Source organism: Herpailurus yagouaroundi, unplaced genomic scaffold (assembly GCF_014898765.1).
Source record: "Herpailurus yagouaroundi ecotype Mexico unplaced genomic scaffold, PumYag 208, whole genome shotgun sequence".
NCBI classification, from domain to species: domain Eukaryota; kingdom Metazoa; phylum Chordata; class Mammalia; order Carnivora; family Felidae; genus Herpailurus; species Herpailurus yagouaroundi.
In genome coordinates, this window is record NW_024412439.1 from 11034890 (window position 1) to 11047772 (window position 12883).

The following is a 12883-nucleotide window of genomic DNA, read 5'->3' on the forward strand; positions in this document are numbered from 1 at the left end:
TTTTATTTTATTTTATTTTATTTTATTTTATTTTATTTTATTTTATTATTTTATTTAAAGTAGGTTTCACACCCAGTGCAGAGCACGCCATGGGGCTTGAACTCACAACCCTGAGATCAAGACCTGAGCTGAGATTAGGAGTTGGACGCTGAACCGACTGAGCCACCCAGGTGCCCCAAATTCTCATTTCAAGCGATGTTGCACTGAACACAGTCTTTGCCTAAGCAAAGCATTTAATAGGATGCATCCCTAGAAATAGAATTACTATGTGCATTTAATGGTATTAAACAGTATGTGTGTCTGATATTCGGATACTGCCAAACTGTCTTCTAAATAAGCTATAACCAGGGCGCCTGGGTGGCTTAGTCAGTTAGGCGTCCGACTTCGGCTCAGGTCATGATCTCACGGTCCGTGGGTTCGAGCCCCGCGTCGGGCTCTGTGCTGACAGCTAGAGCCTGGAGCCTGCTTCGAATTCTGTGTCTCCCTCGCTCTCTGCCCCTCCCCGACTCACACTCTGTCTCTCAAACATAAATGAATGTTAAAAAAATAAAAATAAAAAGGCTATAACCGAAGTATATTCCCATAGTCTATGAGGATTCTCATTCTCCTGCATGCTAATATTGAACATTGCCAGTGATCTTTATTTTTGCCAATTTAGTGGATTAAAGACATGTTATTCCATTTTGATATCAATTTCCTTCTTTACTATTGAGATTAAACATCTTTTCCTACGGTTGACCGTTTTAATCTCCTCTGTGAACTGTCAGTTCTTAATCTTTGTTCATTTCGCCGTTGGCCTGTGTGTCTTTTTCTTACTGATTCGCTGGAACTCTTTATGTAGGATGCGTTAACGTTCCCCACCTTTAGTCATCTTCTTTAGTTTTTGTGTCCTCTGTAATTTTTAATTTTACTTAGCTTAAACTGGCAAATTTGTCCCCCTTTCATACGTCTGACACCGTCTGATTTCTCCGATCACTCCTGATCTTTGACCCTGCCGTCACCTCTGATCCATGACTGTCCTCGGGTCTTCACTCTCCATCCAGAGCTTTCTGGCTTCTGATTCTGACCTCCTTGGCTTGACCTTCCCCTCCCTCCAGGTTTGTGAACGGGGCGGGTTACTTTGCCGCTGTGGCAGACGCCATCGGAGGAGCTCAAGAGGAGATTTTCATCACAGACTGGTGGTGAGTAGGGGAAAAGCTCAGGCAGGAAGGGGCAGGATAGGGCCTGCCCCGGATCAGCTTACAGGCCAGAGGAGGGAGGGGCAGGGAAGAAGGGGCTGGCTGCTCGCCCTCCACCCCCTGCCCTGAATCCCAGGTTGAGTCCTGAGATTTACCTGAAGCGTCCGGCCCATTCAGATGACTGGAGACTGGACATTATGCTCAAGAAGAAGGCGGTGAGGAGAGTGGCAGGCGGGAGGGGAGGTGCGTGGAGGTGGGTCAGAGGGAGAAGGAAAGGAAGCTGAAGCTTCAGGGGAGGAAACACGTCTATCGTGGGCTGCTGTCTGGCAAGCATCACCTCCTTTTCTTCCTTAAGAGGCACTTACACCTCCCCCTTCATGCTCCTCCTCTACCTGGTGCAGACTTCTCTCCAAGTACCCATTACGCCTTGTGGCGTTACCTGGGGGTGTACGTGTCTGCCTTTCTCACGGGAATGACATCGCTAGCCTCAGTGTAAGGCCCGGTGTCCGCCATGTTGGGGACATCCATAGACGTTAACGGATAGACAGATGATCGAGAGGAGGGGCCGGTGGGTGGATGGATGATGGAAAGGGGGGATAGATGGAAGGATAGGAGGGTGGAAAGGTGGATCAGTAGCAGGGGGGAGGGGGGAAGGGATAGATGGATGACAGGTGGCACATATGGGGGTGAGTAAATGGCGGGGAAGATGGATGGATGGATGGATGGATGGGCAGGTGAACAGTGTGCTCACCCACTGCTAAGTTTGCTGAGAGCATCAGAGCAGGGTGTGAGCACTGAGGATCCCCAGGCTGGGTGCACGGACGTACAGAACCCCAAGAATGGGGAAGGATTCAGGAGGTTGGAGGGGGGGCCGTTCTGACCCCCCCCCCCCCGCTCACCACCAGGAGGAGGGTGTCCGTGTGTCCGTACTGCTGTTTAAGGAGGTGGAGCTGGCCTTGGGCATTAACAGCGGCTACAGCAAGAGGGCTCTGATGCTGCTGCACCCCAACATAAAGGTGACTGTCAGGCGTCAGAGACGCCCCCAAAAACCACGACCCTCCTCGCCACACTTCCCCACCCCCTCGACCCTCCCTTTCTAATTTTTTTTTTAAACGCTTATTTATTCTTGAGAGACAGAGAGAGACAGAGGGTGAGCAGGGGAAGGGCAGAGAGAGAGAGGGAGACACAGAAGCCGAAGCAGGCTCCAGGCTCTGAGCCATCAGCACAGAGCCCAATGCGGGGCTCGAACTCACGGACTGTGAGATCATGACCTGAGCCGAAGTCGGACGCCCAACCGACTGAGCCACCTAGGCGCCCCGCGACCCTCCCTCTCCTTGAACATCTCATCCCCCCATCTTCCTGTCCCCCCCCATCCTCCCTCCCAATGTCTCCTCCATCTTCTCTCCCCTAAGCCCGCCCGCATGACCTCCCCCCACACCCGCTGCAGGTGATGCGTCACCCGGACCAGGTGACGCTGTGGGCCCATCATGAGAAGCTCCTGGTCGTGGACCAAGTAGTGGCCTTCTTGGGGGGGCTGGACCTCGCCTACGGCCGCTGGGACGACCTGCAGTACCGGCTGACTGACCTCGGGGACCCCTCTGAACCAGCCGCCCCACAGGTGGTCCCCCCAGGCCTCCCTGAGCGTCGCTAGGCGCACCCCTCCCCAGCGCCAGCCCGCCCCCGCTGGTCACTCGCGTGCTGCCCGCCCCGGGGATTCCTCTTTCTGGGACCCCAGGAAGGTGCCTTGAAGGAGGCCCAGTCCTCTCCCCTGGGGTAGCGAGTGCGGCCGAAGGGGAGGGCCAGGGTGGGACTCTCCCTGTCTCATTCTTACTCTCTGTGTCTCTGTGTCTCACACTTTCAGTGCTCCTCTCTTCTCTGTGGCCCTGGCTCTGTGCGGCCTCCATGACCTCTCCTTGCCCCTGGCTTGGGTGTGTTCCCTACAGCCTCCCACCCCCGGCTCAGACGCTCCGGCCACCCCAGACCTGTCCCAAAACCAACTCTTCTGGCTGGGCAAGGACTACAGCAATCTTATCACTAAGGACTGGGTGCAGCTGGACCGGCCTTTTGAGGGTGAGGGTCCCCTCCTCCCAAGCCCCCAAAAGCTGAGAGTAGGGGCAGACATCGAGGCGGGAACCGAGAACAGGATGAGCGGGGTCAAGGGTAATGTAGCTCTCCCTCTGGTCCCCTCGTCCTCCTCCCTGCCCCTGATCCTCCCGGGGGCCCCCCAGATTTCATCGACAGGGAGACCACGCCCCGGATGCCATGGCGGGACGTAGGGGTGGCCGTCCACGGTCTGCCCGCCCGGGACCTGGCCCGCCACTTCATCCAGCGCTGGAATTTCACCAAGGTGCCCACTCCCTCCTGCGGGGGCTGGGGGGGGGGGGTCGGGAAGGGGCCGCCTCCCGCTGACTGCCATCACTCCACCTCAGACGACCAAGGCCAAGTACAAGACCCCCGTGTACCCCTACCTGCTGCCCAAATCCACCAGCACCGCGGACCAGCTCTCCTTCACGATCCCGGGGGGGCAGTGCGCCACTGTGCAGGTGAGGCCCCCTCTTCAGCCCGTCCTCACGCCTCCCTCCCTCCAGCCCAGGGCCCCCGGCCCGAGACCCCCCCCCCCTCCTCTCCTGGGGTCGGGAACCACAGCATATTCGCTGTTCCGCCAGGTCTTGCGGTCGGTGGACCGTTGGTCAGCAGGGACGATGGAAAACTCCATCCTCAATGCCTATCTGCACACCATCAGGGAGAGCCAGCGCTTCCTGTACATCGAGGTGTGACGGGGGTGAGGGCGGGGCAGAGAATGGAGCGGACCCCGGGGGATGAGAGGGACCTGAGAGCAGCGGGATCGGTCCTTGAGGGCCAGCGTAGCCAGGCCTGGAGAAATGCGCAGCCCGGGGCCAGCGCCTGGAGCCTAGGCCTGGGGTTGGTAGTGGGGGGCAGGGGCCTGGCTGCTGATGTCTCTCTTTGGTCCCTGCCTCAGAATCAGTTCTTTATTAGCTGCTCGGACGGGCGGACCGTTCTGAACAAGGTGGGCGATGAGATTGTGGACAGAATCCTGAAGGCCCACAAGTAAGGCGGGGGGGGGGGGGGGGGGCCGCGGGGGGGGGGTGTGGGCGTGGTTTAGCCCCTGCGGAGGGGCGGGGCTTGGGGGGACAGGTGGGACCTCTGGCTCCGCCCCCTTCCCAGACAGGGCCAGCGTTTCCGAGTCTACGTGCTTCTGCCCCTGCTGCCGGGGTTTGAAGGTGACATCAGGACAGGTGGTGGTAACTCCATCCAGGCCATTCTGCACTTCACTTACAGGTGACCCCACCCCCCACCCCCAGCCGGCCTCTGCCTCTCCGTGGCCATCCACCCGTGCCCCTGCCCGGACTCTGTCCCCATCCCTTCCTGCTGGACTTCTGGGGTCCGCCTCTCTCCTGACATCCCCCACCAGCTCCCCCAGCCTCCACCTCCCTCACCGGCTCTTTTCCCTCAGGACCCTGTGCCGTGGGGAATATTCGATCCTGCATCGCCTCAAAGCAGCCAGTGAGTGCTGGGGGCTGGGGGGTTGCAGCCCGGGTCCTTCTTGCGTGTCTCTGGGGCTACTGCTCTGAGACGGCAGGCAGTTTTTACTGCAGGGAGACGCGTATAGACCTTGAAGTGGGGAGGCAGCTGGGACAGGGCTCCATCTGCACATGAGGGCCCCCCTCCCTACACCCCCACCCCCTTTCTCACAGTGGGGACAGCGTGGCGGGACTACATATCCATCTGCGGGCTTCGCACGCACGGAGAGCTGGGCGGGCACCCGGTCTCCGAACTCATCTACATCCACAGCAAGATGCTCATCGCAGATGACCGGACGGTCATCATCGGTCAGTCCTGGACGCTGGGTGCCCGGCAGCGCGGGGGGTGGGGGGGGGGGTGGAGCAGGGCCCAAGCGGGAGGTGACCGAAGCTGGCTGGTCCTCGGGCGGAGTTGATGGGGCAGGGCCCCCCCCCTCCCACCCCCTCCCCCAGGGCTCAGGCAGACACGTTGCGTCCTGCGCCCCTCCCAGGCTCGGCCAACATCAACGACCGGAGCTTGCTGGGGAAGCGAGACAGTGAGCTGGCCGTGCTGATCGAGGACACAGAGATGGAACCATCCCTCATGGACGGTGGGGAGTATCAGGCGGGCCGGTTTGCTTTGAGTCTGCGGAAGCACTGCTTCAGGTAGGGCCGGGTGGGGAGCTACCGGCGTGGCGGGGAGGCACAGGTTGGGAGGGGGTTACTCTGCCTCTGGAGCGGGTGCGAGGGTTTCCCAATCTAGCATAGGGTACCGGGAAAGTAGGGATATCAAGACCATGAGAAACATATATTAAAAAGATCCGAAGCAGGTTCCAGGCTCTGAGCTGTCAGCACGGAGCCTGACGCGGGGCTCCGACTCATGAACCGTGAGATCATGTCCTGAGCCCAGGTCAGACGCTTAACAGACTGAGCCACCCAGGCGCCCTGAGAAACAAATACTTTAAAAGTAACTTGGTAGTTTTTTGTTTTTTTTTTAAACATCAAAATAGTGGCCAAAGAAGATACAAAGTAAATTCTGTTGGATTCATTTGTGCTCATTGTACTGTTTAACATCGGGTTTATTTTGAATTACCTGCGTAGGAATAATCTGACTTTTCTGATATTCACCTTCTCCAAGGATCTTTTTTTTTATTTTTCATTTTTTTAACGTTTATTTATAATTGAGAGGCTGAGACAGAGAGTGAGCAGGGGAAGGGCAGACAGAGAGGGAGACATAGAATCCGAAGCAGGCTCCAGACTATGAGCCATCAGCACAGAGCCCAACGCAGGGCTTGAACTCACGAACCGTGAGATCGTGACCTGAGCCGAAGCCAGTCGCTTAACTGACTGAGCCACCCAGGCGCCCCTCCAAGGATCTTAATCTGACCTGGCGGAGACCCTTTTGTCCCGTAGTGTGATTCTCGGGGCACATGCCCGGCCAGACCTGGATCTCCGCGACCCTGTCTGTGATGACTTCTTTCAGCTGTGGCAGGACACAGCCGAGAGCAATGCCAATATCTATGAGCAGGTGGGCACCGAGCGGGGCTGACTGTGTGGAAATCCACGGGTTATCCCGTCCGGGGTAGGATGGAGGCCCCACCGCCAAGCCGTTCCCAAAAGGGGGATGAGGGTGTGGGGGGCGGGCACATCGTGGGATTCAGTGGCTCAGGGTCAGCGTGGGGGGATATGGTGTGGGGAGCGGGGGCACCTTGGACTCTTGGCCGAGGGTCTCCAAGCCCCACTGGCTTCTGTGCCCCCCACCCACAGATCTTCCGCTGCCTGCCGTCCAATGCCACACGCTCTCTCAGGGCGCTCCGGGAGTACGTGGCCGTGGAGCCCCTGGCCACAGTCAGCCCACCTTTGGCCCGGTCTGAGCTCACCCAGGTCCAGGGCCACCTGGTCCACTTTCCCCTCAAGTTCCTGGAGGATGAGTCTTTGCTGCCCCCCCTGGGGAGCAAGGAAGGCGTGATGCCCCTCGAAGTGTGGACATAGCTACGGCTTCAGCCCGGGACAGCTTACCTGCCGCTGGGCTCCATCGAGGCTGGAGGGCTCCCTCACGCTGGAGGGCAGTGCCCTCTGAGACCAGGGGGAGGGCAGGCACGTCGGAAGAGGACTAGAGAAGACAAGCCACGGGGTCCCTTCCTTGAGAAGCAGCTGAAGAGGTCACTCCGCCTCTGGGCTGGCGGGACGGGGGTTGGGGGGGGCGGGAGGGCATTCCGAGTTCCTCCCCCCTGCCGCCCGGTTCAAACCCCTGTTCCAGGGCAGAGGCAGACCCTTGCCCCCACGCCCGGGATGCTTCCCTGGGGGAGGCCCTGTCCTGGGCCTTCTTCCTCCTGCCCCCGAAGCCCCTCTCTGCCATTACTGCCAAGGTGGAGGGAAGAGCGAAGCCCCCCCGCCCCCCGCTTCGCCCCCGCGGTGGGCAGGGCGGGGGCTGGGGTGCACACTTACCCCCTCCCCTGCCTGTGGACAAACACTAGCTTTGTATCCGTTCAGTGAGCATTTCAAAAATAAACGCCTAGTCTAGACAAGGTCCCCGGCTCTTCCCGGGCCGAACCGCGGCCCGAGCGCACGCCTCCCCCTTCCCGCCCGCACGTGGTACTGGGGCCCCGCGCCTTCGCCCCACCCGCCTCCCGGCTCCTTCCTGCGGCCTCATCCCCACTGCACCTGCCTGTAGTTTCCCAGCTGCTGGGAAGGGGAGGTGTTGGAGAAGGAAGGGCAGGGCCACCCCAGGACCAGGAGCCGCCGCTTCAGCTGCACAGGAGAGAAGGGCTGGGCTCAGAGGGGCCGTCACTCGTTCACTCGTTCCGCCGGTGACAGCACAGGAAGAGGCGTAGGGGAGCCCCCGTGGGAACGGTTAAGGGTACGGGCTTCAGGGCAGGAAGAACTGGGCCCGCATCCTGGGCTTGTCATCACCTAGGCGACCTTCTCAAGTCTTATCGCTTCTCCGGGCCTCAGTGGCCCCAGCTGGGAAATGAGAATGATTCTTCCATAAATGGCCGGCTGCAGAGATGTAGTGGGTGATTTATAGATTTGGGGCGCGTCCGCCGTTTGCCACACGCCGCCCTAGCAAGTGCTCGGTGGCCACTCGTGCCAGGGGTCAGCACATCAAGCAGTTACAGGCCGTTTGTATCACCGCACAAAGTTCCACAGGCCAGCGCCACTGCAGAGGGAAGAGAGACAACACAGGCATACTCAGCGGTAGAAAGGTCCCGTTCCAGACCGTGGCCATAAAGCCAACATTGCAGTAAAGTGACTCACATGAATGTTTGGGCTTCCCGGGGCATGTAGCAGTTAGGTCCACATTCTTGGTCTCTTTTACTTTGATGCACCAAGAAGCTGTTTCCGGTTAAACATTGTTGCGGCCGCTGGGTTTCATTGCTCTGTATTAACACAGGCATACGTGCCATTAAATCCTAACATCATAAAAAAAGGTTATGTTTACACTACACTGTAATCTATTCAGTGTGCAATAGTATTGTGTCTACCGACCAAAAAAAAAATCAACGTACATACCTTAATTAAAAAAATATAGGGTTGCCTGGGTGGCGCAGTCGGTTAAGCGTCCGACTTCAGCTCAGGTCACGATCTCGCGGGCCGTGAGTTCGAGCCCCGCGTCGGGCTCTGGGCTGATGGCTCAGAGCCTGGAGCCTGTTTCCGATTCTGTGTCTCCCTCTCGCTCTGCCCCTCGCCCGTTCATGCTCTGTCTCTCTCTGTCCCAAAAATAAATAAAACGTTGAAAAAAAATTAAAATAAAAAAATATTGCCAGGGCGTTTGGCTGGCTCAGTCGGAGAAACATGTGACTCTTGATCTCAGAGTTGTGAGTTCGAGCCCCACGCTGGGTATACAGATTACTTAAATGAACTTAAAAAAATTGGTTTTTTAATTTTTTTTAAATAAAAAATATTGCTAAAAATTGCCACACGTTATTCGAGCCTTTGGTGAGTCAGAATCGATCACTGATCACCGCTGCAAATATAAGGATGAAGAATTTGAAATATCGTAAGAATTACCAAAATGTGACCCAAAGTGAACAACAAATGTTGTTGGAAAAATGGCACCAACAGACTTGCTTGACACAGGGTTGCCGCAAACCTCCCATTTTTAAAAAAAATATGCTTGGGGCGCCTGGGTGGCTCAGTTGGTCGGGCGTCCGACTTCGGCTCAGGTCATGATCTCGAGGTTCATGAGTTCGAGCCCCACGTCGGGCTCTGTGCTGACAGCTTCGGAGCCAGGAGCCTGCTTCGGATTCTGGGTCTCCCTCTCTCTCTGCCCCTCCCCCACCCACGCTCTGTCTCTACCAAAAAATGAATAAATGTTAAAAAAATTAAAAAAATATATATGCTAAAACTAGGCCTGCCTGTAAATGCTATGAGTGTGGCACACATTGGGTTGAAGAAGGTCACCTCCCAGGGCAGGTGGGGAGGAGGCGATAATGGGTATACAGAGAGAGTTCTCCACGTGAATTGGTAGCATTTCTCTCTCTCTCTTTTTTAATGTTTATTTTGAGAGAGAGGGAGAGAGAATCCCAAGCAGGCTCCGTGCTGCCAGTGCGGAGCTCTACTCGGGAGATGGCGACCTGAGCTGAAATGGAGAGTCTGACGCTTAACCGAGTGAACCACTCAGGCGCCCCGTGTAATTTCTCTCTTAAGCTGAGTGGTCGGTCGATGAAGTTGTAATATACATATTCCTATCTCTTTCTGTATCCGAACTACTTTGCAATTAGAGAAAAAGTTGAGCATAGACCCTGGCTTTCCGCCCGTGATGTCCCTCAGCCTCGGTCTTGGAACTGACCCCAGGAGCGGGGAGAAACGAGCTGGGGGTGGGGCAGGGCAAGCAGTTTAGGAAGGCTTTCTGGAAGAGGGGGCATGCTGGTGGATGACAGCCTGGAGGGAGGGGAGGCTCGCCACCTGGCTCCCAGCCCTCCTTTCCTCTGAAGAAGCCCCCATCACAGGAGAAATCCTCCCCCTCCCACATCCAACGGTCCCCTGGTACTAATTGGCATTCTGCTAATTAGCCTCATTGTCAGCCTAAGTGCCTCCTTCCCTGGGGGACTTTTACCTCATTAACTGTGGAGGAGGGCAGTGGGGGCGGCAGCTGTCCCGTGGTGGGCTGGGGCTGGTGGGTTTCTGCACCACACTGCTGGTCCCTCAGCACCACCCCTGAATCCCACATTAGTCCTGGAGTTTCTCGAAGGGAGGCCACCATAGTGCGGGGGGCAAGCAGCGGGCTTGGAACCAGAAGAGGTGGCCCTAGACCCGGCAAGAGAAGGAATCCAGCCTCCCAAGGTGGGCGGAAGGTCCTGACGGCCCCTGGGCCCGTATGAGATGTTCATCCATCTCCGAGGGGTCCTATAAGTTGTTTTATTTTTAATATTTTAACTTTCCTTGAAGCCCGATCCAGGGCTTTCTCTACCACATCATCTCTAAGTTTTTATTACGGACAGTCTCTTATACAAAAGACAATACGAACCCTCATGTATCCATATGTCCCCCCCCCTTTTTTTTTTTTTTTTTAATGTTTGGGGCCAAGCAGTTCTTTATTGATTTCGTTTGTCCTCGGAGGACGGGGTGTCTTTTTTTTTAATATCTCAAGAAACCACTAAACTCTAGGTTAATTGACAGAATGCTTCCATAGGAGCCATGCAAACAGTGAGCACGACTCTGAGGACCGGGACAATTCTGCAGTGTATTCAGGTTCTAGCAGTTACTGTTAAAGGAACCTGAGGAAAACAAGTTCAGCAGGTCAGCCTCTCTGGAAGCCATCAGATGTGAAGATCTGCACAGAATGTGTCTGATTCACAACCGGAATAAACCAACCTGGGGATCCTTTATAATTCGTGTGTGTGTGTGTGTGTGTGTGTGTGTGTGTGTGTATGGTTTACTTTATTAATCTCCCTATTATCTCTAAGTCTCCGAGAGATTAATGACCTGTCCAAAGCACTAACTTCAAATCGTTTTTTTCCCTCCTCTCCCATGGTTTTGATCTTGCATGAGCGCCTGCCCAGATAACAGAGGGCTTCATTCACTGACGTGATACGGAACCTCTAATGGGTGCCAAGACCTGTACTGAACAAGGCCGACATGACTGCTGCCTTTAAGGAGATTCAACAGACACTTAAAAGTGTCAAACGTGAGCATGCATTGAAGCCAGGCAGCTAAAACAGAAGAGCTAAACTCAGCCCTAGTGGGTCAGGGAAGGCTTCCTGGAGGAGGTGACTTAGACACACGTAGGACAAAGCAAAAGGCAGTGAGAGTGGGCATGGGCCGAATATTCCTGGGAGAAGAAACAGCGGGTGCACAAGCTGCAGGAGGGTCTGTTGCGTTCTGGCCACTGTGAGTAGATTTCAACATGGCTAGAATATATGAGACTGAATGGTGGAGTGGTGAAAAACAAGGCAGGAGAAGCAGGCAGAATCTTGAAGTTCTTTGGTGCCGTACTGTATTCAAAAGACAGAGGGGAGGGGTGCAGCGAAGGGTCTCAAACGTGAGTGACATCAGATGTGAGTTTCAGAAAAATCACTGTGGGTATGGAAAATTGACTTAAGAGGGTCCAGGCAGGGAGACCAAGCAGGTGGCTTTAAAGAGTAATGGGGGTAAGTAGGGATTGTGGCTTGGACAAGGACAACGACACGGTAAATAGGAGGGGAGGGGAGCGAAACTGGATGTGCATACGAATGGGCCAAAGAGAAGTGTCCGGAAAGGAGGATGTTAACCCCTATCCAGGGACTTTTCATTCTAACTCTCCTAAATGATGTTTGCAATGAAGACCGCTGGCGCTGGCGGAGTCTTTCAGAGACAATACTGTTGCTGGAAGCGATCGCGGGGATCAAACTGCCTTCCTCCTCAACTTCACAGTTAAAGAAAAGCCCAGAGAAGCAAAGCAGCTTACTCAAGGTCACACAGCACGACAGTGGCGGAACACGACTCCTCCTTCTTTTCACAGCATCACCCCGCCTCCCGTGAGGCTAATGGCTGGGGGTGCTGTGCCAACACCAGACCCAAGGTGACCCGCGCACGATTTGAAGAGGTTGGACGTGGGTTCCTCCTCCTCTCCCTACTACCCCTTCCCCCACCCGCGGCTCCAGCGATCAATGAATAATTGTTGAAACAGCTCCTTTGCGCAGAACGAGGGGTGCAGAGACAAAGGGGTGCGGTAGGATTCCCGTCCCCTCTGCGGTCCCCCAGCCGGGGAAGGGGGTAAAGGGCACTCCGGAGGCAGCCGGCACCCCCGCCCAACTCCCACGTGGTTTCTCCAGCCAGATTCCCACCCTGAGGCCCCTCCCTCGGCGGCTCCACTGTTGCCATGGCAATCAGGTGGGTGGACAGCCCATCCTATCTAGAGGCCATCCAGCCCTCGCGTGGGGAGTTACCATAACAACCCCCCTAGTAATAGGGGGGCTAGGTCCCGCCCCCCTTCCCCCGCAAATTGAGGTGGGTGGCTTGATTGGCAGTTGGCACGCGAAAAAGGAGGAAAAGGGAAGGAAGAGCGTCAAAGGAGAGCGAAGGAGGAAATGCGGGAGAGAGAGGGCAAAACACAGGGGAAGGGAAGGAAACGCGTGTGCGCACGCGCACCGGCCGGTGGGCGCGCTCCGCGGCCGCCCGGCCACCGCCCACTTCTCCTCGCCCGGCTCGCGCGGTCGGTCGGTCCTCGCGCGCGCCTTGCGCTCCCTCTCTCTGCTGCGCCTGCGCGCAGGTGTCGGCGCCTAGGGGGAGGGGAACCCGGCGCGCTCGCGTCACGTTCCCTCGTCCACCCTCCCGGAGCGCGGCCGCTCCGCGCCTGCGCAGGAGAGTCGGGAGGCTCGGGTTGCGGACCGGGCGCCAGCTCCTGTCAGTCGGTGGGTCGGTCCTCCCGCCGGCCCTCCCCCTCCGCGTCCTCCGGGGGAGGCGCGGCGGAGTCCGCCCCCGGGATCCCCCCCGATGGGGGAGAAGCGGCGACGGCGGCAGCGGAATAACCGAGCCGGCGCGTGAGCGGCCCCGGGGCCCGGCTGCCCGCGGAGGCCATGGGCGACCCAGCCCCCGCCCGCAGCCTGGACGACATCGACCTGTCCGCCCTGCGGGTGAGCGCGCCGCCCCCAGTCTCGCCCCGGTTCCTGCCCCCGCCGCCGGGGAGCGGCGCGGCCGCGCGCCTCACGTGCCCCCCGGGGCGCCCCCCCCCGCCGGGCCCCCCCCCCGGGCGGGCCCCCC

The 12883-nt window shown here is 57.2% G+C and overlaps 2 protein-coding genes across 13 annotated transcripts in view; both read left to right on the top strand.

Annotated features, from left to right (window-relative positions):
• PLD2 (phospholipase D2) overlaps positions 1–7228 on the top strand; it is an 11287-nt gene extending 4059 nt beyond the window's left edge. The window contains exons 10-24 of the mRNA XM_040453475.1: positions 1098–1181; positions 1315–1393; positions 2084–2194; positions 2626–2796; positions 3122–3248; positions 3407–3525; positions 3608–3721; positions 3845–3949; positions 4159–4247; positions 4365–4478; positions 4654–4703; positions 4895–5029; positions 5212–5365; positions 6113–6227; positions 6467–7228. Of these exons, the coding sequence (XP_040309409.1) occupies positions 1098–1181; positions 1315–1393; positions 2084–2194; positions 2626–2796; positions 3122–3248; positions 3407–3525; positions 3608–3721; positions 3845–3949; positions 4159–4247; positions 4365–4478; positions 4654–4703; positions 4895–5029; positions 5212–5365; positions 6113–6227; positions 6467–6691 (1792 nt within the window). The 3' untranslated portion in view covers positions 6692–7228. The remainder of the gene's footprint in view (positions 1–1097; positions 1182–1314; positions 1394–2083; positions 2195–2625; positions 2797–3121; positions 3249–3406; positions 3526–3607; positions 3722–3844; positions 3950–4158; positions 4248–4364; positions 4479–4653; positions 4704–4894; positions 5030–5211; positions 5366–6112; positions 6228–6466) is intronic.
• A 5240-nt stretch (positions 7229–12468) lies between these two features.
• MINK1 (misshapen like kinase 1) overlaps positions 12469–12883 on the top strand; it is a 47623-nt gene continuing 47208 nt past the window's right edge. For 8 of the 12 annotated variants that reach the window (XM_040453465.1, XM_040453464.1, XM_040453468.1 and 5 more), the window contains exon 1: positions 12472–12756. In XM_040453465.1, coding sequence (XP_040309399.1) covers positions 12700–12756 — 57 coding nt within the window. In that variant the 5' untranslated portion in view covers positions 12472–12699. Of the gene's footprint in view, positions 12757–12883 lie in introns of all 12 variants that reach the window. The other 4 variants (XM_040453466.1, XM_040453463.1, XM_040453471.1 and 1 more) reach the window with 2 other exon arrangements.